Raw genomic sequence first — 23,317 nt, 5'->3', positions numbered from 1 at the left:
ACAGATCAAAACGGCTGCCATTTTATCACCCCTGCTGCTCTGCCAGCATCACACCAATAGCTATTTGACACGGGGAATCCCATTGTCGCAGAAATATTGGGGTGATTGAATGAAGTAGGGCGAGGTGTGCAGGCATCTCTGTGCGAGGTGGACCTCGGCCCATTGTGACAGCTGTGTGTGAGTGTTTAAGTGCTGTCAGGGTTACCCTCTAAATCAGTGGAGAGACAGAGGGGTGTCAACAAGGCCTCAGAGACACCAATCCACACATTCTGGGACACCGCGTGTATGAGTGTTTGTATGTATATGTACGTGCCTATTTGTGCATGCAGTAAGACTACTGTTTATTATCAAGTGAAAGCTAGCTTAGTGTCAGTTTCATTGTCACGCTTGCCAGCTGGGAATGGCAAAATAGAAAAAGCAATGGACAAATCATCCAATCAAGTCATTAAGAATTTCTTTTGAAATCAATTTTGCAACCATACTTTTATAATCAACACACTCTTTAAAAAGCCTACAGTGCCGCTGTTACATCTTAAATTAATTAATCCCATTTAGTCATTCAAAGGTCAATAAACTTCATATAAATAGACAGTAACTTAAAAGAAAAGAAAACATCTAGCCTGGCTCTGTCCAAAGATTAAAAAAATCACTAGGCCTATAACATTACCTCTAAAGCTCAATAATGTAGTAATCAATAATAATAATCAGTTATCAATGTTAAGCTATACTTTGTTTGTTTGATCAATATAAAAACCGTATGAGAATAAAAAGATATGCTGATATATGCTAAGATCTATCGCCTGCTGGCTTCAAATCTGAGAGTGGATATGATAGAGGTATTGATCTTAAACATTAATTTAATTTGTACCTAACAAAAGTCAATTAACTAATTATCCAGGGAGTCATTTAAGGGTGAATAAAACCTATAACATTATGCCTGAATAGTGCCAAGAGACAATTCACTTAAAGCATAAAGGCTAGCCTCTGTCCAAAGCTAACAAAATCCATTGATCCATTCTTCCAACACGTCTTAAATCTATTTCATCTGTACAAAAACCTAAATATCAAAATAAATATTGTAGTTTTGTTTCCATTTTTTGCTAAGCTGCTGTCTCTAGCTTCATACTTAGCGTTAGTGTACATAGATGGGTGGTTACTCTCATGAAGAAATGCATTTTCCAAGATGTCAAACTATTAATTTAATATCAAAGCTCTAAATCTGGTCTTTCTATGATGATACAAGAGCTAAATGAATGATAAAATATGTGTATATTAATGCTAAAAGATACAGAAACAGATACAGTGGTATTCATACATCTATTAACCAATTAAGCATTGTGAAATGTCACTGCATTAATGTCCTTATTCAATAAACACAAAATGTCCCCTTGTTTAGCCTCACATTAGTCCACAAATAGCTGGCACTGAAAAAATATTTAGCCTGCAGCTTTGCTCATTTAAAGTGTTTAAATCTTTTCCACTACAGCAGCAGTGATTGAAGGAGAGACAAGAATTCATCTCAGCTGACTGTCATCCTGGTAGAGACACGATACAGACCAGATGGATCAAAGCTCAGCCTTGTTAATATTTTGACCAGATGAAATATTACGTTCGAATATCAGATCTGTTGCCAAAGACCTTAACCTCTTTATCTAAGCTTATCTTTTACTTTTCATTAACGCTGCAGGATATCTTCTCTTGTTAATATCCGTGTAATGCAAGGCAAACCTTTGCTACATAGATTTTTATACAATGAAAACAGAAATGATCATCAATATCTTATCTGAAGTGTGTGTATTTATGCATTCCTGTCTTCATTATGTCCATTGAACTAACATGCAGTTTGGGCTGATATATTTCTGCACTTTTACCTGGCTGCTCTTTCTTCATGAACAGATGGATATCTGCTTACACAGAGTCCCTAAAGAGAGAGAGGTGTTGAGATCAGAATCACTATTTTAAAAAGCAAGATCTGGTTTCTTTGTCCATGCATCTCTGCCATGCAGTTTCCAGCTAATTAGAATACAAAGATGCCAGCAACAGGAGTTTGGCCTCTGGCTACTGGCCCTGCATTTCAAAGAGTGATGGCATGCCTCAGGGTACACAAGTGGTTCCACTCTAGTTCTCACCTCTATGCTGCTTTTTTTTTGTTCAGAGCTTGGCTGGTGTGTAAGGTGAAGCTGCCCTTGAATACTGGCAAGGGAAATAACTTCCTAATCTTTTGTTCATAACCTTAAAGTGACACTTCCACTCTTTTCTTTGTTCACACGTTCATGAGTGTCTGACCGACTCTGAAATACATTGTTAAAATTCTACTTATTGCATGACCTGCAATGTTTGTTTTTGTCTCTGGAAAGAGCATTTGTGAAACACAACTCACTACAAAGCCCAGCATTTGATCATGTCACCGGATCCTCATTAGCAGATGGATCATTCATCAGCTACCATGTGGACTTTGTGGTGCAATTGTTTTCTCAACTGTTTCCAAGGTTAAAATTTAACTTTGAAGCTTTTAAGCCAACTTGGATCAGACATCTTTTAAGCACTCAGAACAAAATAACAAAAATAATAAATAATTGCTGCATGTGCTGAAGAAAAGTGTGTGATATATGTGAAAGTTCAAGAGCAGCCACTTCTTGACATTATTTTCTCAAGTTGACACAGCGTGTTGGATTGCAACAAAACTGACCATCAGGCATTGATTTACAAAGACAGAAAATAGAACATGTTATCAGTGCTAAGAAAAGTAGGGCAAGAGCTCAAACTGCTGCAGGCCTGACCATTTCCCCAACAGATGAACCCTACCGATGTCTCTGGATATCATCCATTGCTCATAAAAGAAAGATTTTATTAGACTTTTGAAAAACAAGTGTTGTGTAAATGTTGGAGAGGGCAGCCACAGTCTCTGTCTGACCAGCTGTTGTTTTGTAGACTAAACTGAGCTCGCTGTTAAGACGACGAAGGGTTCCCACTGGCCAGCAGCTCAGCCTGGCACAGTAATTACTGAGATGACCGAGGACAGGTGAGGGCTTCGTTACACAACACACTTGTGTATTAATGCACGCGCACACTGGCACACACTGATTGCACACGCACAAATGTTTCACTCACCAACACATGCAAAGACGTCCCCCCAGAGGGCATGTAGAGTCATTAATCTGGCCATAGAGGAATTCATACGCCAGATCTGAGCAGAGAGAGAACAGCGAACAGGTCACTAAAGACAAAACAATATCCAGAATACATCAATTACAATTTAGCAACATGCCCCGAATATGAATGCCTGCTCGTATCCGATCAACATCTGCACCAATATGTAGGGCATTGTGTTTTGTGCCAACTATCCCATTGTGACAATACTTTTTCATTCTGGTAATGCAAGATTATCCTCAGTTGCCAGACTTTGAGTGGAGTCTGATGACGGATGAAAGAAATGGATGAAAATGGAATGGCAAACAGTTCACCCAGGATATAGCCCCCCTATATACTTACATTTTTATCCCTTAGTATCAAGTTAGCATGGCCTATAGAATGATCCCTGGAGCATTTTTGTCTGTCTTTTGTTGGGAGATTAGGAAGGCATGCAGCATGGATTTGCCAACAGGGTTTAGGTCTTATATAATGGAGCCAGAGGGCAAAGCACAGGACAGCAGTAAGTCTTGGATATCAAGTGAGAGATGGGGAGATCAGGAGAGAGAGGAGAAGGACCAAAAAGCAAGAGTAATGATTCTATCATTAGCATGATGCCACAGCAGAACAACATATCCCTGCTGGGATATTATACACAAGGAAATAAATAGCAGTATTATCCATTGGAAGAACAAACACAAATATTCCAGTCGCACTAAAGACATGCTGCTGAGTAACAAAGATAGACTTTCGTCTGAGTTCAAGATTTATGTTAGCAGAATTTGTTCAACAAATGATTTTCAAAGTACAAGACGGACAGATTTTTAGTTTTCAGGGAGGTCTCTTAACAGCATTGATCCATACAATGGATGGCTGACTATATACAGATTTTCATTAATCTTGCGATTTCTGCTAATAATTTACATGATCTCTGATTGCTGATATTTATATTTGACTGTATCATGAAATCCTAATGAATTGTGCCCTTTTTTGTGATGTGTAAGAGCAGAGAATAATACTGTGAGTGTTTCTTGTTGATCCTCAGGAGGAAACAATAATTCTGAAGGTTTTTATTGTTTCAGGTTATGTTTCATATCCTACAGTCTGGTCATTCTGTGGGCTGTACACTGGCTTCTTTCAATGATGGAACATGATCGATGTTTTTTCAGCTCAGATTTTGTTAAAGCTGCACTAACCCATTTTTGGCTGCCAGTGGGCAGAGGACTGACACACAGTTCTGGCTTGCACATAGGTTCAGAGCAACACTATTAACCAATTTTTATTATATATCTTCTTATTTTGAAAAGAGTACAATAATCAGGACCAATGGATAAACATGCATACATAATAGTGCACTGAGTATCCTCATATCCTCATCCTTTCCCCCCTGAAAAATAAAGAAATAAAACACAAAACCAACCAACGAACTTTAACATGAAAGAGGCCCAATTTCTATCAATTTACTTTTTAAAATATTTCATTAAACAAATATAAAAATACTCCAAACACATGGTCCATAACGTTCACCATAGGCTAGATTTGCATGAAAAGCAAAAACATACACGTGATGCCCATGATCAAACACAAGCCTTACATTGGGCAGTTTCCTGTGAGAATGTATGGCCTCACATCAATATGGAATAGTGGAGACACAGACAGTATACTGTCAAAACTTTACTAACTCTATGGTGTAAGAAGGGTAAAGTTTTCTTTCTATGTAACTAGTTTGAAACATGACCAATACACCATCATTCATTTAGTCTTGTTCATAATTGCCGATGATCAAACAGAAGCCTTACATCTGGTAGTTTCCTGTGACAATGTATTGCCTCACATCAATATATGGAATAGTGGAGACACAGACTGTATACTGTCAAAACTTTACTAACTCTATGGTATAAGAAGGTCAAAGTTTTCTTTCTACGTACATAGTTTGAAACATGACCAATACACCGTCATTCATTCAGTCTTGTTCATAATTGGTTGTGGATCTATGATAGCCCTACAACTGCCCCTAGGCACACCAGATAGGTGATTGTAAGACAAGTTAGTCCATGGTTGCACCAATGATAACTCATCTCGACCACAATTTGGGCCCTTCCAGGCCTCGTTGGCGCAGTAGGCAGCGCGTCAGTCTCATAATCTGAAGGTCGTGATGCATGCAGAACACATGTGCGGTTCTCCCTTAGCCAATCAGGACGCAGAACACAATGCCCGTTCATACTGTACAGTACGCTGTAAAAAAAAAAAAAAAGCATGCAAAATGACACTGAAAAAAATCCGTGAAACAGCGAGTCCGCGAAAAGTGAACCGCGATATAGCGAGGGATCACTGTAGTGGGGACCCAAACTGTATGCTGTCAAAACTTTACTAACTCTATGGTGTAAGAAGGTCAAACTTTTCTTTCTACGTAACTAGTTTGAAACATGACCAATACACCACCATTCACTCAGTCTTGTTCATAATTGGTTGTGCATCTATGATAGCCCTACAACTGCTCCTAGGCACACCAGATAGGTGACTGTAAGACAAATTACGCCATGGTTGTACCTGTGACAACTCGTCTCGACCACAAGTTAGGCACCTCCAGGCCTCGTTGGCACAGTAGGCAGCGCGTCAGTCTCATAATCTGAAGGTCGTGAGTTCGACCCTCACACGGGGCAGGTATTTTGAAGTTAGATGCCACCCCAACACAATGGGCCAGACACATGATCCATAAATGTTCACCATGGCTAGGTTTGCATGAAAAGAAAAAACATACACGTGATGCCAATGATCAAACAGAAGCCTTACATCAGGCAGTTTCCTATGACAATGTATCGCCTCACATCAATATGGAATAGTGGAGACACAAACTGTATGCTGTCAAAACTTTGCTAACTCTATGGTGTAAGAAGGGTAAAGTTTTCTTTCTATGTAACTAGTTTGAAACATGACCAATACACCATCATTCATTCAGTCTTGATTATAATTGGTTGTGCATCTATGATAGCCCTACAATTGCTCCTCGGCACACCAGATAGGCGACTGTAAGACAAGTTATTCCATGGTTGCACCTGTGACAACTCGCCTCGACCACAATTTAGGTCCTTCCAGGCCTCGTTGGCGCAGTAGGCAGCGCGTCAGTCTCATAATCTGAAGGTCGTGAGTTCGAGCCTCACACGAGGCAGGTGTTTTAAAGTCAGACGCCACCACAACACAATGGGCCAAACGCATGGTCCTTAACGTTCACCATAGGCTCGATTTGCATGAAAAGCAAAAACATACACGTGATGCCCATGATCAAACACAAACCTTACATGGGGCAGTTTCCTGTGAGAATGTATGGCCTCACATCAATATGGATTAGTGGGGACACAGACTGTATACTGTCAAAACTTTACTAACTCTATGGTGTAAGAAGGGTAAAGTTTTCTTTCTATGTAACTAGTTTGAAACATGACCAATACACCATCATTCATTCAGTCTTGTTCATAATTGGTTGTGCATCTATGATAGCCCTACAACTGTTGCTAGGCACACCAGACAGGCGATTGTAAAACAAGTTAGTCCATAGTTGCACCTATGACAACTCGCCTCGACCACAACTTAGATGCTTCCAGGCCTCGTTGGCGCAGTAGGCAGCGCGTCAGTCTCATAATCTGAAGGTCGTGAGTTCGAGCCTCACACGGGGCAGTTGTTTTAAAGTCAGACGCCACCACAACACAATGGGACAAACACATGGTCCTTAACGTTAACCATAGGCTAGATTTGCATGAAAAGCAAAAACATACACGTGATGCCGATGATCAAACACAAACCTTACATGGGGCAGTTTCCTGTGAGAATGTATGGCCTCACATCAATATGGGTTAGTGGGGACACAGACTGTATACTGTCAAAACTTTACTAACTCTATGGTGTAAGAAGGGTAAAGTTTTCTTTCTATGTGACTAGTTTGAAACATGACCAATACACCATCATTCATTTAGTCTTGTTCATAATTGGTTGTGGATCTATGATAGCCCTACAACTGCCCCTAGACACACCAGATAGGTGATTGTAAGACAAGTTACTCCATGGTTGCACCTGTGACAACTCGTCTCGGCCACAATGTTGGCACTTCTAGGCCTCGTTGGCGCAGTAGGCAGCGCGTCAGTCTCATAATCTGAAGGTCGTGAGTTTGAGCCTCACATGGGGCAGGTGTTTTAAAGTCAGACAGCACCATGACACATGGTCCATAACGTTCACCATAGGCTAGATTTGCATAAAAAGCAGAAACATACACGTGATGCAGATGATCTAACAGAAGCCTTACATCGGGCATTTTCCTCTGACAGTGAATCGCCTCACATCAATATATGGAATAGTGGACACACAGACTGTATACTGTCAAAACTTTACTAACTATATGGTGTAAGAAGGTCAAAGTTTTCTATCTACGTAACTATTTTGAAACATGACCAATACACCACCATTCATTCAGTCTTGTTCACAATTGGTTGTGCATCTATGATAGCCCTACAACTGCTCCTAGGCACACCAGACCCCACGTACACATGCTTGTACCCATATGTATAATCATAAGCAATTGATAAGAAAAAACAAAAACACTGACAAATTTTTACCTGAAATACAACCACACACCCACAAACAACAGGCTCATGGAAAAATCTGGAGTGATGGGCAGCAATACATAGCAGCTACTTGTGAACAGTGAGGGTTTTGCTACTTTGCTCAAGGGTAATGCCCAGGAGGTGAACTGACACCTCTTCAACTACCAGTCCACCATCCATACTCTGGTCCATGCTGAACTTGAACTGCCCCAAAAGGCACTGCTGGGATTCGAACCCAGGATCTCCTGTTTACTAGACAGGCGCTTTAACCAACTAAGCCACAGCGCCCCTAGAGCCTAAAGGGGGACGTCCTCCAATGACCATACCCCAAAACAGGCCGGTGCTGGTGGTCAGCACAGGTAACCTCAGTACATTACAAATCTGTGAAAAATCTTATTTTACTTTAATTTAACTTCAAAGCATTTACTGATATTGTTAGTATGCCAACTGGTCTAGTTAAAATAGTGTAGATACTGAATGTTAAAGTTTTAAGCGAATAAAGTTATAAAAGAATGCATTGATCTTACATTTAAGATAACTTAGACAATTACTGTACCTTCTTACAAGAAGACCCTATTTATCTTCTGTTTATACAACTACTACTATCTGCAAGTACAGCTGCACTGGATTGTAGAAAAGGCACTGCTGGGATTCGAACCCAGGATCTCCTGTTTACTAGACAGGCGCTTTAACCAACTAAGCCACAGCGCCACAACAGGTAAACTCAGGTACACCACATGGGACAGAAACAGGTAATGATACCTGGTGTTGGCCCTATTATTTCCTATATATTATGTACATGCCATAACCACATACAAAATACACATGATGACTTTAAAGGTGCTGCCGTGCCTCGGAGGAGGCGTATGTGTATGGATGGGAACTATCGGCGTGTAACGCTTGTGTTTCACCCCGGACAGATTAAAAAAACGACGCAGCATGGATCCTGGTGTGGAGAGCAGCATGGAGGCCGTCAGGAGGAGTAAGGACGAGAAGAAAGTTCTCCGTAAGCAGATCAAAGCCAGCCACACTCTGCTGAAACATGAAGGCATCAGCACGACGCCTCAGCCCAGCAAAGTAAATACAAATAAAACGTTTGTGGGCAGGAAGCTGAGCAGAGCTAGTGAGCTAACCTTCTCCTAATGCAGCGATCAGACTCAATAAAACACAATTAAGACTTGATTTGTTTTAGCTCGTGTTACTCTAATGAAGAGTGCACGCTGGTAGCTTGGTCTAGTTTCCAGTTTTGGCTTGTATCTGTCATATAAGAGTAAATGAAAAGGCTGTGTACTAGTGGACTTGTCATTTGCTGTGTTATGATTTGGATCAGTTGTCCAGCCTGACATGAGTTTGTTGTGACATTATGGAGTAATTGCCAATGGTGAGATCAGGAGGGAAGAAAGTGTTCAGGAGCCTCTGATGTCTTATGCTGTATTATTTATTGATGCTTGGCCAAGGAGAATTAGAGACACTCTCAAAGTTCATCAGAAGTGCCTCAGTCGGTCACACAATCTGCCTAACTCATCCTGGTGGATACACTTTAAACCCAAAGATAACACCACAGATATGATACGCACAGAAATAGTCAAAGGGTATGTAGATGTATTTACCCATGTTTGTGTTACCGTCTGCACATTCTCGTCTGGAGACACCGTTATCTGTTTATCAGATCAAATCAAATCAGATTTTATTTGTATAGCCCAAATTCACAAAACACATTTTGCCTCAGAGGGCTTTACAATCTGTACAGGGAGTGACACCCTCTGTCCTTAGACCCTCGGTTCGAGTGAGGAAAAACTTGCCCACAAAAACCCTTTTAACAGGGAAAAAAGGTGGAAGAAACCTCAGGAAGAGCCACAGAGGAGGGATCCCTCTCCCAGGACGCACAGACAATGGATGTCACGTGTACAGAACAAATCAACACAAACATATTGTACAATTACAATAAATGAAAAAATGACACTGAATTACAATGAATGTTAAAATGATTACAGTAGCAGTAGAACCTGTGATAGAGAGACACAGATGCACAGCAGCAGCAAATCATCAACTAACTATAAACTGTAATGGAGATATGGTAGCAATAATGACAGTAGTAATATGTGTAGTGGACGTTGTGCATGTTATGTTAACGGAAAGACAACAGCAAGCTATCTGTTATATCTATGAAGACAACATAAGGTCTCCACAACGTTGAGATAGGCTGGCACCTGCTGTCCTCAAGCAAAGCCAAACAACTACTACTGCCGAAGACCTCAAGGTCCACACGTGACCCCCGTGTATAATCTAAGGATAGAAAATTCCATAACACTAATGTCAGTCGTATTTATTTGGTGTGTTGTATCCAAAGACACATTAACTCTGATGACAGAGAAATAAATTCTCTTTGAGAAATAAATTCTCAAAAGAATAAAGAATTGACGAAAAATGAAGTAAGTTTATGTTTAGTGGCCTTTTTAATAAAGTTTCTTCAGCACTGTGGTATAAAACGTTGTATATGTTGACTGATGTGTGTTGAAGGGCTGGCTGTAAGTCAGCAGGTGTATGAAGCTATTCTTTCTGGTGCTGCAGGATTTTTACCGTTATGTCTCAGTGATGGCAATATCACAGATAACTGCGTCTCCTCTGCAGAGTTTGGTGGTGGCTAACGGCGGCCTGGGGAACGGCGTGAGTCGCGAGGCCCTGTCTGCAGCGCTGAAGGAGATGGGAGAGCTGGAGACGCTGATCATGCACCCTCACAAGCCCTACGCTTTTGTCACATACAGGTACGGGTGCTATGTGGACAGCGTGATGTCAGTAAGTTATTTTAAACCTTTAAAACCTTTTTTGGATTTTGTTTTCTGTCATTCTGTTTTTCAGATCTGAAGAGTGTGCTCGGAAAGCCCACGTCCACCTCAATGGCCAAAAGCTGCAATGTGGAGAGAACAGTGTGACACTCTACCTCAGTTATGTTGACTCAGGTACTTCCTTTCAACACTGAACACTAGAATAACTGCTGTAGTTGTTTTCCTGAGATTTTAACGGTAAATTTAATGATAAATAACGAACGGCAGCTTTTTAAATTTATACTCTGTGTATTGTGTCAGATGAGAAACATCTTCCTGCAGTCAGCATTGTTGTCCTTAGTGTACGCTTGTGTTGTGTGTTCGCAGTAACTTGTAAAGAGGAGGCGTCCCTACCTTTGCCGGACGGATTAGTCTTGGTGGAAGATTTTGTGTCTCCGAAGGAAGAGGCTCTGCTGCTCGCTGCCATTGACTGGTCCGGTACTAATGATGACGTCACCGGTGAGGTTTTGTTGGTTTGTGTTTGGTTCTTGTTGAACCCGTAATGTTCACAGAGTTGCTCATTTAATTCTAATGTGTTTTAGCTCAAAAAGCTCTGAAGCACAGAAGAGTCAAACATTATGGTTTTGAGTTTCGCTACGATAACAACAACGTGGATAAGGACAAACCGTTACCTGCAGGTAAGGTGTTTTTGTCTTACAGTCGGGGGGTCTAATGGGTTTTATTTTCATAGATTTGACCATTATTTCTCATCATTTTGCTCACTGATGCTTACATTTTGGGACACTGTGTGCTGTGCTTTTTTGGTTCTACCACTTAGAGTTGCTACAAAGTCTCAAGCATCTCTCCGCTGGGAGTGTTAATTACTTTATTATTATATTTCAGCATTTCTGTTGTCACTTATAACTCAAGTACTGGACAGCATGCTTATAAGATAACTACATCATGATTGCTTCGCATTCCGGAAAGTCTCTAGAAATGTGTGTGTCCAGGTATTCCTCAGGAGTGTCTGCCTGTTTTGGAGCGGTGTTTGAAGAACAAACACATCATCACGATGCCAGACCAGCTGACTGTCAACCAGTATGAATCAGGACAGGGTGAGTTAGTGAGTCTCTAAATACTTACTTTATCACATACTGCCTCTGGTAAAAAAACTATGATAATGCAATTTGTATATCTTCACTAAGATTTTGTTAATTTGAGTAAATAAAATGCTTAAATTCATGAATAGATCACAACAATATCCATGTTTTCACCTATGAAGGAATCATTACTAAATTAGTTCAGTTTAATCTGGTGTGCTGCATGACACGGTGTTACAGGGGAGCCTTCTTGTGGGAACCATAGAAAAACAGATATGTTTAAAATATGGAGAAGTTTAGTTATATCAGAGGCTGCAGCTACACTGTATGTGGAAGTGAGGATGTCAAGTAAAAGACTGTGAGACCTATAGCAGCTGTTGGTTCAATTATAAAGCTGTAGTTACTAAAGCCGCTCAGCTGAATTGTAACAACAAAGTTTACTGTAGGTGCACATCTAAGCCTTACTGACGTATACCACAAGGTGGCAGCAGAACATTTCCAACATGAATCGAGAAGTCGTTGGTTCCCATTGTTTGTTTATTAATAGATTTACAGTACTGGCAGATCTGAAATAAGGATTTTGATATTTGCTTTTTAAGCTTAAGGACTTATAATATCTTAAGGGATTTATTATTGAGTTCTGCACATCATGAAAGGTTCAAAGGGTTCGTCAGAAAAACTACAAACAAGTGGATACTAAACATTTCTATTTCAAAGATGCTTTCCGACTGGTCTAGCTATCTTAATCCTACATGTTTCTGATATTTTCAGGCATTCCTCCTCACGTGGACACTCACTCTGCCTTTGAAGACACCATCCTGTCACTGAGCCTTGGGGCGCAGGTAGGAGTCCATCAGTCCATCAGTTTATGATCTAAACATTTCCCAGCTGGTCCAGAGAGATACTCACCACAGACCTGTGTGTTGGTAGTTTTCCTAAACGTATCAACCAGTGAGACCAATGGTACATTCATGATTAACCTAAACATATTGGTCTGAAGATTATATTTTAGTATAAAATAGCATCCGTCACTTTACTGACCAGTGTGATTCATCTGTCTCAGGGGGCACAACTGTCAGAGATGAGTGTGTGCAACAGTATGTTTGGATTTGGTGTCCTTGTGATTTGACTGAGAACATTTTGTTACCTTGTTTGCTACATCTCATTCTTTTCTGTCTATCTGACACACTTTATCTATACTGTCGTAATCTCTCGCTCGCCCTCCTGTTAATACAGCACGTAGTTTTGAGGAGTCTCTGTGGTTTAATGAACACAAGCGATACAGACTTCCCTTTAAACAGTGGGTGTAGCTGCGTCCTTGACTATTCCAGGTGCGATTTAGATGGTGTGACCTTTGCACGGGGATGCTGGTTTCGTCCCTGCAGGGGGGACTTCTGTCGATGAACACCCATCTGTCCCTGCTTGTCAGGGGATCTATTAGCAATCAGCTGTCATCTGTCACAGCATCTGTCACACGCTAGCACAGACTGACAGACGGCATGCGTGCGTACTATAGCGCAGTGTTCTTTGTCAGAGATATTCAGCCACAGAAAGTGTTCAGTAGACACATTGTATGAGGAGGTGTCTACACACCAAATAGACCATCTGTAATAAAGATTTATTTAGCACATGAAGGACATTTTCAATACATCTATGAATTAATATCTCAACATCCAGCCATTTTCAAGAACTTCTTATTGTCATGTGGAGCCTACCCCAGTTGACACTGGGCGAGGCGGGGGGTACACTCATTTAAGCTCACATTCACACCTAGAGACAATTTAGAGTAACCAATTAAGTGCATGTCTATAGACTGTGGAAGGAAGCCGGAGTACCCTGAGAACACCCACGCAGACATCGGGAGAACAGGCAAACTCCACACAGAAAGGTCTCAGCTATCTCACCTTGTTCACATCAAATTATTTACAATATTTACAACTCAAAACACAGAGATCAGAGGGGTAATATTAATTATTTCAGACCACAAAAAGCAGCTCTGAATATGGTGATGTTATAGAGCATATCATAAATAACACTGTTTGGAAATATGATACTAAAAGGGTTAAAACACAAGTAACCCAATGTACTGGAGAGTTTATTTAGTGTGTGTGTGTGTGTGTGTTTTTTTTATATATTTTGTTCAGCTGTGGGTGTAACAAGTTAATCCAACTGTGATTGGATTTAGTTTCGATTCTTGCAGAAAAGATTTGGCGCATCATAAAGTCTCAGTTTCAGTCTAGCACCTGATTTAATTTAGCTGGATTCATTTCAGGGCTTCCATGAAGTGAAAAGTAAATAAACTGACTCAGTCATCGCTGATTAAAACATGTAAACTTCATGTGTGTGTGTGTGTGTGTGTGAGAATGATGAATAGTCTTGTAATAAAGCATCCTGCAGGCGACATTGATTTAGTCACATTACACCGGTTTCATGGATTGGCTAATACTCACTACTGTGTGTGTGTGTGTGTGTGTGTGCGTGTGCGCACAGCTTGTGTGTGAGAAAGAGATTTCAGTCGTGGTTTCAGGCAAAGATCTGATCATTCGCTGGTGTTGCATGTACATCACTCTCTCGCAATCATACACAAACACATATCTGCCTCCCCCTCTCACACACACACACACACAAATGCACACACGTCTCTACTTCACAAAATCCAATTTTCCTGCTGTCAGAAGTTGGAGAGATGCAGTTTGAAATTGTGTAGATGTAATTTCCCAGCAGAGCTCATGCAGTTATGCGCTGTAAGGAAATATTAGGATCAAACTCCAACACTGGGTGGAGATGCTTCTGCTGGTGGTTACTAAGAGAGTGTTTCTTTTTTTTTCCTCCCTCTGTGTGACGTCACTCAAAGCTGTTGAGTAAAAGTAAAAAATGTTTTTTCATATTTTTTGTTTATTCTTATTCATTTGTGATACACATATCTGTAGTAGTGCTCTAGTTCTTTTACAGTTAAATCTTAATACAAAACTACTAGATTATTGAGTTATTTGCTTAATTAAAACAAGAAAAGGATACATTTTATTTTTATCATAACCCAAACAGCTGTACAACAACATGGCTGAAGTGAAAAAATAGAAGAAAATGTTCAAAAATGAATTACATCAAATTGAGAAATTTAAGTAAACAAGACTGAGAGTTCACTGTTCTACAGTTTTTCCATAGTTGCAGATATGTACGCATCAAATTGTGTCCATATCTGCTCAGGATAGTTAATACAACGGAAAGTTGTATCCTGTTGCTGTGTGTGATTCCCCCACTGTTCATTTGATCTAAATTAGCTCATTTTAAAAACAACATTGCGTAGAAATTCATATTTTTGTAATTTAAAGCCCCAAGTTTTAGTGTGTCATATCACTGAAGTAAATATGGACATCGGTACATGTGCATTTATTTATCATGATCGCATCAACAACTTTACTAACAGCCAAACATCAAGCAAATGCAACAACTCAAGATATAGCAGCCAGATAATATTAATTGCTAGTCCAACAGCAAGAAGCCCAGCGCCGTGTCTGTCTTTATTTCACATAGCGTCTCGCCACAACTAAAAGTCAGTCCCAGATTTTCTCTGATCCGTCGGCTTCTTGCTCAGACAGACACCATCTCTGCTCCCTGTCAGTATTCCTCTGCACCCCGTGCCTGAAAACCTCTTCCCTGAGGTCCAAACCACCTGTGGTACAAACACTAACCTGAACTCACAGTTTGAACGGCCCAGTTAACAAACTGAGCTAACATTAGCTAACAGCAGCTACAGTTCGCAGCTGTTTACTTCACTGTCCATCAGGGAACTCTGTAAATTACAGAGATTTGGGGCGTGTGTGATTTAGTACCACACTTCTCGCCAGTGATTGTACCCAGAGCCAGAAGTTACAAGTTAGTGCAACAACACATACCTCTCACTTGATTATAAGTCAGTGTTACATCACACTGATTTCATATTTGTCATTTTATGGCGGAAAAGTCACACAATGGGGCTTTAATGCACGTGGTTGTGTTTTTGTGTGTTTTTTACAGACGGTGATGGAGTTCCGTCACCCTGACGGACGTCTTGTTTCTGTTGTGTTGCCTGGACGGAGCCTCCTGGTGATGAAGGGAGAAAGCAGATACCTCTGGACACATGGGTGAGCTAGATCAGTCCTCCCCCCACTTTAGGTGGATTGACAGAGGAGAGACAGGTCTTTTCTTCCTCTATTCCACTGTAGTAGAGCACGGAAATCCAGAATTTACAGACTTTGTTACTTTAGTTTATCTGGGCTCAAGCTGTATTTTGTCTATCTAGACATTTTAAACCAGTGACAGGCTCAAGGTTGGGTCACATCCACAACTAGAAACTTGTCAGATAGCGCGTGATAGTCAACCACTACTAAAGACGTCTCTTATCTCCTTTCAGGATTACTCCTCGGAAGTTTGACATGGTGCCGGCTTGTGACCCACAATTCCCTGCTCATACAATGTCTGACCTCAGGACCAACAGCAATCTCACTTTGAGCAAGAGGGGCACCCGCACTTCCTTCACTTTCCGCAAGATCAGACATGAACCCTGCCGCTGTGGTGAGAATGTTCACATCCTGTAACAGACGACTGCATTCCCACCACGTTAGACAACGTGGTGCTTCGGCTGAATGTAATGCTCCCCTTCATCTCACCCTCTCTGTCTCTCCCTCTCCAGCCTTCCCCTCTGCCTGTGACAGTCAGGGAGGACCCTCAGCCTCTCCGCCATCTCCCCCATCGCTACCCAGTTGCCATGCCGACGCAGCCCATCTGGAGGAAGAGTATGTGCACCGGGTGTACGACGCCATCGCCTCCCACTTCAGCAGCACTCGCCACACCCCTTGGTCTCGCGTTTGCCACTTCCTGTCCTCGCTCCCGCCCGGCAGCGTGCTGGCTGATGTGGGATGTGGAAATGGAAAATACCTGGGTGTCAACCCAGAGGTGATTGCAGTGAGTATTACCATGATGTGTCATTCTGTGATACTTTAGTGATCCCTGTAGGGAAATTTTCTTTTCCATTGCATTTTTTTATTGCTACTGCTGCTTAGATTACCATTACTATAAACTGACACAGAACGTTATAAGTGATTTATGTGCAGAAACAAGAGGTGGAAGAGATACAAGTAGAGGCTCTGATAGATTCAGAAGACTAAACCACAAAAATCAAATAACCGTACATCATAATGACAACAAGGCTACAAGTCTTTGTTGCAAACCACACCAAATGTTGAAGACGTATTCTTTCCAAGAGTGAGATGAGAAGGCTGATACCACTCTCATGTCTCTGCATTCACTACAGTCAGCTAGGAAACAGGGAAAAACAGCTAGTCCGGGTCTGTCCCCGCACCCTCACTAATAAGCAAACAACATGAGTAAGTCAGCCTTAAAGGCTGTTATAGTGTTCGATGTAGATGTATTTTTCAGTTAAGGGAAAGCCAGACTATCTGTTTCAGGTAGCTAGCTAAGCAGAATTTTGAACCATTTCTTTAAAGCTACTTGTTGATGGCCTCACCCTCTCCTTCCTAACGTGAAGAAGAAACTATGGTGACTACGTTAAAAAACACAAAAGTCCCTTTCTAGAGCTAAGTGTTAGTTTGTCCCTTCCCTCATGGCAGACTCCGTAGAAGAGGACCCACGGCCTCTGTAGGTATAAAATTCTAAGGTAACAAAAACACAACAATTCTTATTTTTAAAGCTGATTATACACTAATGAAAACATAGTTATGCATATTATAGTCTTTTTCTGCAATATTCTGTAACTAGAGCCTCCTAAATCTTTACACACTTTTTAACCTTTTTAACTAAAATCTCTGTTACGGCAAAGAAAACAAATCGGTGAGTTCCACGTTAGAAAAGGCCTTAAGAGGCAACAAAAAGACACAGTCGAGACAAGGTCACAGTCTCGTTGCTCAGCATTCTCATAAATGTTAAATGAAAAGGAGTTGCTGTGTCAAATCCTCAGCAGTCAGTTACAGTGTTGCGTAAGCCAGAAGTCTGTGCTCCAGATTGACACTTTGACTGGGCAAGATGCAGCTGTTTACTTATTTACCTCCTGCGGTGAGTGTGGCGGGTCATGGAGGTAACGCTTTGGTACTACAGCATGTCATATTGTTCACAGGAAGGGAAATATCTCTGATCAGCCAGTGGCTGGTTTGTTAAGTCATCTCAAGTGTAAACATAATGTGCCATTTAAAACAACTAAATAAACCACAATGACCGTGTTGCTTTCAGTCTGATTTCTGCTCTTATTGTTTGCGTTAGCTCAGTTTCCATGGCAATATCCTAAATTTTGTGCTTACCTGCTATGCACACTTGGATTATTGATGTTTGGGATTTGGATGTGCGTGTAAGCAGCTTATCCTGACACAGACCGTAACTGTGATAAATCATTACTGAGAACACTGGGATCATGTCAGTCACACAGTAGCTTCCTGAGATGAATCTGCAGTTTTTCTTTAATTTGTCACATTTCCCTCTTGCCTTCTCAGCCACTCTCTTGTTGAGGATTAACACTGTTAACCTTCTCAGTTTTAACTGAAATGAAAAAGCTTGGAGTTTGTGTGTTTCCAGTGTCAGAGTGAGCGTGTGTGTAATATTTCTCACAATCTTTTATCACCTCTTGTCTCTTCTGGGAGGAGGAGACTTGATTGAATTGCTCCCTGAAACTAAATGTGTTGAAAATGATCATTACTGTCATCCAGTCCCCTCCCTACTTTCTTCTCTCTACTCTATGTTTTTCTCCACTTGCTTCATTTCTCTGCTTGTCTATTGCCTCTATCCATTTTCTGTGTCAGCAGCAGGGTGGGTAGGATTTAGTAACATCTAAAGATGCAGTTGCTGATTGAAACCTTCGTGCCTTTTTTAAAACCTTTATTTATATGCCATTTTAAGGGAATTCATACAGGGTGTTACGGGAATTTTAAAGAAAAACCATTAAATAAGGAGGATCGGATTCAAAGCATCAAAGTTTAAGTTGAATTTATTGTATAGAGGAGCGTTTTACAGTGCAACACACTAAAGGGGTTACAGAGAAAAGGCTCTCAGAGGAGCGTTGACAGTTGGTTCTTATACATTTTCCTGAAGATGGGCTGTCTCAACCCCTGTAAATTGTTAACAGTCAATTTGCATATAATGCATTTAAACAGCTTTCTTCAACATATCACCTGAGTGAGTAGCCAGTATGTCCCCAATCTTGATGTCATCTCTCTGACCTGTCCCTAGGCCCCATTCTGTTCTCAAATCCCTCTATTTATACATTAACCTGAACCTTACCTTACCCTGCCAGTCTGAGTAAAACATCAATAAAGGGAAGTGCCCTAAGGACATGTAATGTAAGAACAAACATTGTATAAGTTAAAACATCTAACTAGCACAGTAAAACACTGTAGTATTTAATGGAATATTTTACGGTCTTTTACTGTCACGGTTTGGCAGTCTTTCTCCGTAAAAACCTACAGACATTTTAAAATGTAGTAAAACGCCAACCTTAAACATGAAATCAACAGTACTGACATCCATTTACCGTAATTTTAGAAAAAACATTGGCCTTGTTTAGACTTTTGTTCTTGTGTACCTGTGTTTATGTTTGAGAATGGTTTTATATGACCACGTGTGTTTTGTCTCTTCCAGGTTGGTTGTGACCGTAGCAGTGCTCTTATCCAAATCTGTGCAGAGAGAGGTTTCCAGGTGTTTGTGTCTGACGCTCTCAGTGTCCCTCTGCGAACAGCCTCCTGTGATGCCTGCATCTCTATAGCCGTCATACACCATTTTTCTACACAGGTATGTGGTGTATACACACACATACACAAAATAATTACAGGTACAAACACTGTGGGCTTTCCTGAAAGATGGATCCACGCAGAAAAACAAACACTTCACTAAATTGTTCATTAGTCACTTAATTGCCTGCAGGAATCTTTTTAGGCTCTCAGGAACTAGTGCTTTTTGCTCCTGGGACTAATCCCAAATCCTTCTGCTCTCAAATTTGTACTTTCAAATGGGCCAGGAGCTGTTGATATTTGGTGACACAGTTGTTATTATAATATTCTTAAGATAAGAAGTTTATTCAGTTTTATTTGTGTTTGTGTGAAAGACTTGTCTCGAGAAATCCCAACAAAAACACTCAAAGTGTCATTGAACCTTTTAAACATCATAGTTGAACAGTTTATTTCATTGATTTAAAAAATACTTTAATACTTTAGTTTATGAGTTCATGAGGTTACTTATGTGATAGAAATGGTCAAATAAGTAGTTTGTGTGTGTGTTGCAGGAGCGTCGGCTGGCAGCAGTGAGGGAGCTGGTGAGACTTTTGAAGCCTGGAGGTCGAGCGCTGATCTACGTTTGGGCTTTTGAGCAAGAGTACAACAAGCAGAGGTCCAAGTACCTCAAAGACCAGAACAAAGAGCGTCCTGAGAACCACAGTCCCTCTGACAACACATCAGAAGACAGCCAAGAACCTCATGGGAAAGCCAGTATCCAAACCAGCAGATGTTTAGAAGACAGCCCTGTAGATGACCTTCAATGTGTGAGCAAAGTGAGTGATGGTAAACTTAGTGTGCACACCAACCGCACAGCCTTCAACACCCAGGACCTTTTGGTTCCCTGGCATCTGAAAGACGGGAAAAGACGAGGGCAGGAAGAATCAGGAGAGGGAGTGAAGAAGGATACAAAGAAGGAGAAGTCCAAAAAGACTTATAACTCTATAACCACATCAGATTGTAACCCTGATCCCAGTCCAGGTTTTGAGACTAGCGTGCCCTCTGGATCAGGTCAGGACACCAGTGATGCCGCTCACAGCTCAGACTCTAAACCCAGTGCAAGTGACGACACAACTCAGACCTCCACTTCTACTCGAAAGTCTCAATCAGAGAGCAGCCCGACGCCCGTTTTTCACCGCTATTACCACGTGTTCCAGCAGGGAGAGCTGGAGCAGCTGTGCGGTCAGGTGGCTGGAGTCAAAGTGCAGAGCAGCTACCATGACCAGGGAAACTGGTGTGTTATATTGGAGAAGGATATGAACTTATAATTTATGTTAATTTAGCTACCAATATGTATTTCAACAAGAGAATGAATGCGACATAAACAGAGAGGGAATTAAAGGATTTGTCAAGTGCTGCGAAATAAATATAACGATTTTACAAAACGCCTGACTTTGTTGTACTCATCATTTCAATCGATCAAGGGGGCATAAAACAATAAAAAAAAATTTAAGTCACGTAGCACCTCATGGTTATACATTATTGTTAATGTATTTGTACATTGGTTAATAGATTTGCATGCAGTATTTCATCGTAGTTTTTAAAAATACAGACAGTATGCCTGAGAAAATGATAAAGATTTGAAGGTTAAACACATTTAATGAACTTTAGCAGCACCCTTGTTTCTCATGTGATTGCTCTTGTTTAAAAAATGTAGCATAAACATGAGGGAGCAGATCATGTTGCTGTTGGATTCACGCTTTTATAAATTCCATATAATCTTTTAGTAGCTAAACAAATCGTTTAGATTAATGATGTTGTACAGTACAAAACACATTTTCTCTTGAAGCAAGTGTCTTGTTACACTTTAATTACATCTAAAGTACTAACTATGAGAACTATTTGTTTCTTTAAACAGTTGCGTATATGAATTAGAGAATACTGTTTAAATATTATTTCAATTTAAGTTTAATTATTGATTTTTACATCCAATTAATATTGGAGCTACAGCAATTATCCTTCAAGTGCTTCAAGATTGTGGTGAGTCCTTTTAATCAGATTTAATCTGCTCAGCCTTCTTCAACAATGCAGCTGCTAATCTGTAATTTTAAGTACAAGTACAATTCTATTAAAAAAAACTAATTATGATGTTAAATTATTATATAGTCTAACTTTTGTATCGATTTTAGTGAGTTGGCAGAGTATTACTTCATTGCTCTTTCCTTCCTGCACTCACAGACATGTTGACACTACATCCTATAAACAAGATAAGTTTTACCAGACGGCTGTAAAGACAGAATGAACTGTTGGATAATGGGGTATTGATGGTGGAGTATAGAGCGGTTATTTGTTGTGGAGGTTGGTAATTGGTCAGCAGCTTGTGGTAAATTACCGCTATAGCTGCTCAGTCCTCTGGGACCGACACAGACACAGAGGCTGAGGCGAGAGATGGTTTGGTGACTTTTATTGACAGTAGTTTATTGATTAAGGTGAAGCTGTGTGTGTGTGTGTGTGTGTGTGTGTGTGTGTGTGTGTGTGTGTGTGTGTGTGTGAGAGAGAGAGAGAGAGAGAGCGAGAGAAATCCATTGTTTCGTGCACAGTACTGTGTGCGTTTGTGTGTAGTAGTGTGATTGTGCATGTCTCCTTGTTGAGTTGCTTGACATTTGGAGTGATAATTAGAATTTAAAGGTATGCCTCCCTCAGGTATAGCCCATTGACTTGACAGGCTGCAAGACATTTTTATGAAATAAATATTTATATTGAAATAATACATAATTCCTTCCTTGATGGATTAGTGGTATGTGTGAGAAGAACATTTTTGACCTTGTACATAGACTTTGTCGGCTGTCCACAGCTATTTATTCTTTTTTTGAGGACCCAGTATACAAAATTCCTCTTTCCTCCTCAGTCCTACGCTGTATACGACAAAAGCATGTGAGCATCCTCGCCTCATATTTTAATGTGCTTTTGGTCTTGGGCTGTTTTTAACTGCAGTTTTTGGTACTTCTTTGGCTTCACTTCACATAGAGGTTGCCACTTGTGTACAATCATAATTAAATTGTAAAGTTATTCCTTATGATCCTACAATTCGTTCAGTTAAATATACTGTAAAAGGAGTAGTAAAGAGAATAGAAATTGTTCTAAATAGTTTGGTTATTATGGACGTAACATAAAAGAAATCTCAATGGGAGTAAATAAGTAACAATCATAATAATAATAATAACAACAATGTTTAAATGTAATTACTTTTATACAGGGCTATTAATTTGTACAGCTGTATTACACTCATAACTGTTATCTTTATTTTTAAGTGATCTGTATATAATATATTATATTTTACTTTGATTTTATTATATTATATTTTACTTTGATTTTATTATATTATATTTTACTTTTATTTTATTGTATTTATTTATTTATTATTTATTTTTAATGGGTTTTATTTTATTTCTTATTTTTTAGTTTATTTATTTATTTATTTTAGTTCGTGTGTTTTTTAACCTGCCTCCTTATAATAGGGTGGAGGTGGTGTTAGGGTGAGGTGGTGTTTGGGTGGAGGGCTGGGAGTGGATTGTGTTCCATATTTTGCATGACAAGTGCTATACAAATAAAGTTTGATTGATTGATTGTTGATTGATTGTACTGCGGTGTAGTCTTCTTGGACTACATGTCAACACTTGCGGCCAGCGCTTTTTCTTTCTTTTTTTTACGCACTTAACAAAAACATTCACGACAGTGTCATGGCGGCGCAGGAGTCAGTTTTGAGAGTTCGCGCAGCATCGACGAGAGAAAGGACAGCAAGCGACAGGCACGACAAGAGGCGATAGAAAAGGTACGACCGTCGCGCCTCGGTGAACACACACCCGGTTCCCGGAGGTCGGTTGTCGGTTAAATCGCGGCTTGTTGTGCTCGAATTAAAAGCTAACGAGCTAGGCAGGCTAACGGCTAACGTCGCGGTAACGTTGGGAAACCGTCTACGCTCTAACGTCTACGGCTCTAACGGCTGTGCCGCCTCGTTATTCACGGTGTAAACTTTT

At 40.4% G+C, this 23,317-nt stretch overlaps 1 protein-coding gene and 6 non-coding genes across 8 annotated transcripts; 5 read left to right on the top strand and 2 right to left on the bottom strand.

Annotated features, from left to right (window-relative positions):
- Window positions 1–5,719: 5,719 nt before the first annotated feature.
- Window positions 5,720–5,792, top strand: trnam-cau (transfer RNA methionine (anticodon CAU)). The gene has a single exon. It is a non-coding gene; the product is annotated as a tRNA-Met (tRNA).
- Window positions 5,793–6,225: 433 nt separating this feature from the next.
- Window positions 6,226–6,298, top strand: trnam-cau (transfer RNA methionine (anticodon CAU)). Its single transcript has one exon. It is a non-coding gene; the product is annotated as a tRNA-Met (tRNA).
- A 433-nt stretch (window positions 6,299–6,731) lies between these two features.
- Window positions 6,732–6,804, top strand: trnam-cau (transfer RNA methionine (anticodon CAU)). Its single transcript has one exon. It is a non-coding gene; the product is annotated as a tRNA-Met (tRNA).
- Window positions 6,805–7,237: 433 nt separating this feature from the next.
- trnam-cau (transfer RNA methionine (anticodon CAU)) lies at window positions 7,238–7,310 on the top strand. The gene has a single exon. It is a non-coding gene; the product is annotated as a tRNA-Met (tRNA).
- A 628-nt stretch (window positions 7,311–7,938) lies between these two features.
- trnat-agu (transfer RNA threonine (anticodon AGU)) lies at window positions 7,939–8,012 on the bottom strand. Its single transcript has one exon. It is a non-coding gene; the product is annotated as a tRNA-Thr (tRNA).
- A 349-nt stretch (window positions 8,013–8,361) lies between these two features.
- Window positions 8,362–8,435, bottom strand: trnat-agu (transfer RNA threonine (anticodon AGU)). Its single transcript has one exon. It is a non-coding gene; the product is annotated as a tRNA-Thr (tRNA).
- A 185-nt stretch (window positions 8,436–8,620) lies between these two features.
- On the top strand, window positions 8,621–20,723 carry alkbh8 (alkB homolog 8, tRNA methyltransferase). 2 transcript variants are annotated; one of them, XM_027280474.1, is made up of 12 exons: window positions 8,621–8,801; window positions 10,356–10,489; window positions 10,584–10,684; window positions 10,877–11,008; window positions 11,092–11,187; window positions 11,500–11,604; window positions 12,361–12,431; window positions 15,607–15,713; window positions 15,983–16,143; window positions 16,262–16,533; window positions 19,213–19,362; window positions 19,853–20,723. In XM_027280474.1, exons 1-12 carry the CDS (start codon window positions 8,664–8,666, stop codon window positions 20,606–20,608), a joined length of 2,223 nt encoding a protein of 740 aa, XP_027136275.1. In that variant the 5' UTR covers window positions 8,621–8,663; the 3' UTR covers window positions 20,609–20,723. The 2 variants fall into 2 exon arrangements, with proteins under 2 accessions (XP_027136275.1, XP_027136276.1); XM_027280475.1 differs by having other exon boundaries at window positions 8,653–8,730.
- Window positions 20,724–23,317: the final 2,594 nt, after the last annotated feature.

This window comes from Larimichthys crocea, chromosome VII (genome assembly GCF_000972845.2).
Source record: "Larimichthys crocea isolate SSNF chromosome VII, L_crocea_2.0, whole genome shotgun sequence".
Lineage (NCBI taxonomy): Eukaryota > Metazoa > Chordata > Actinopteri > Sciaenidae > Larimichthys > Larimichthys crocea.
This window is presented reverse-complemented; position numbering and strand designations above follow the sequence as displayed.

Coding starts and splice junctions, on each gene's coding strand:
- alkbh8 (XM_027280474.1), top strand. CDS start 8,664: ATGGATCCTGGTGTGGAGAGCAGCATGGAGGCCGTCAGGAGGAGTAAG. Junction 10,490..10,583: donor TACGCTTTTGTCACATACAG/GTACGGGTGCTA, acceptor TCTGTTTTTCAG/ATCTGAAGAGTGTGCTCGGA. Junction 12,432..15,606: donor CACTGAGCCTTGGGGCGCAG/GTAGGAGTCCAT, acceptor TGTTTTTTACAG/ACGGTGATGGAGTTCCGTCA.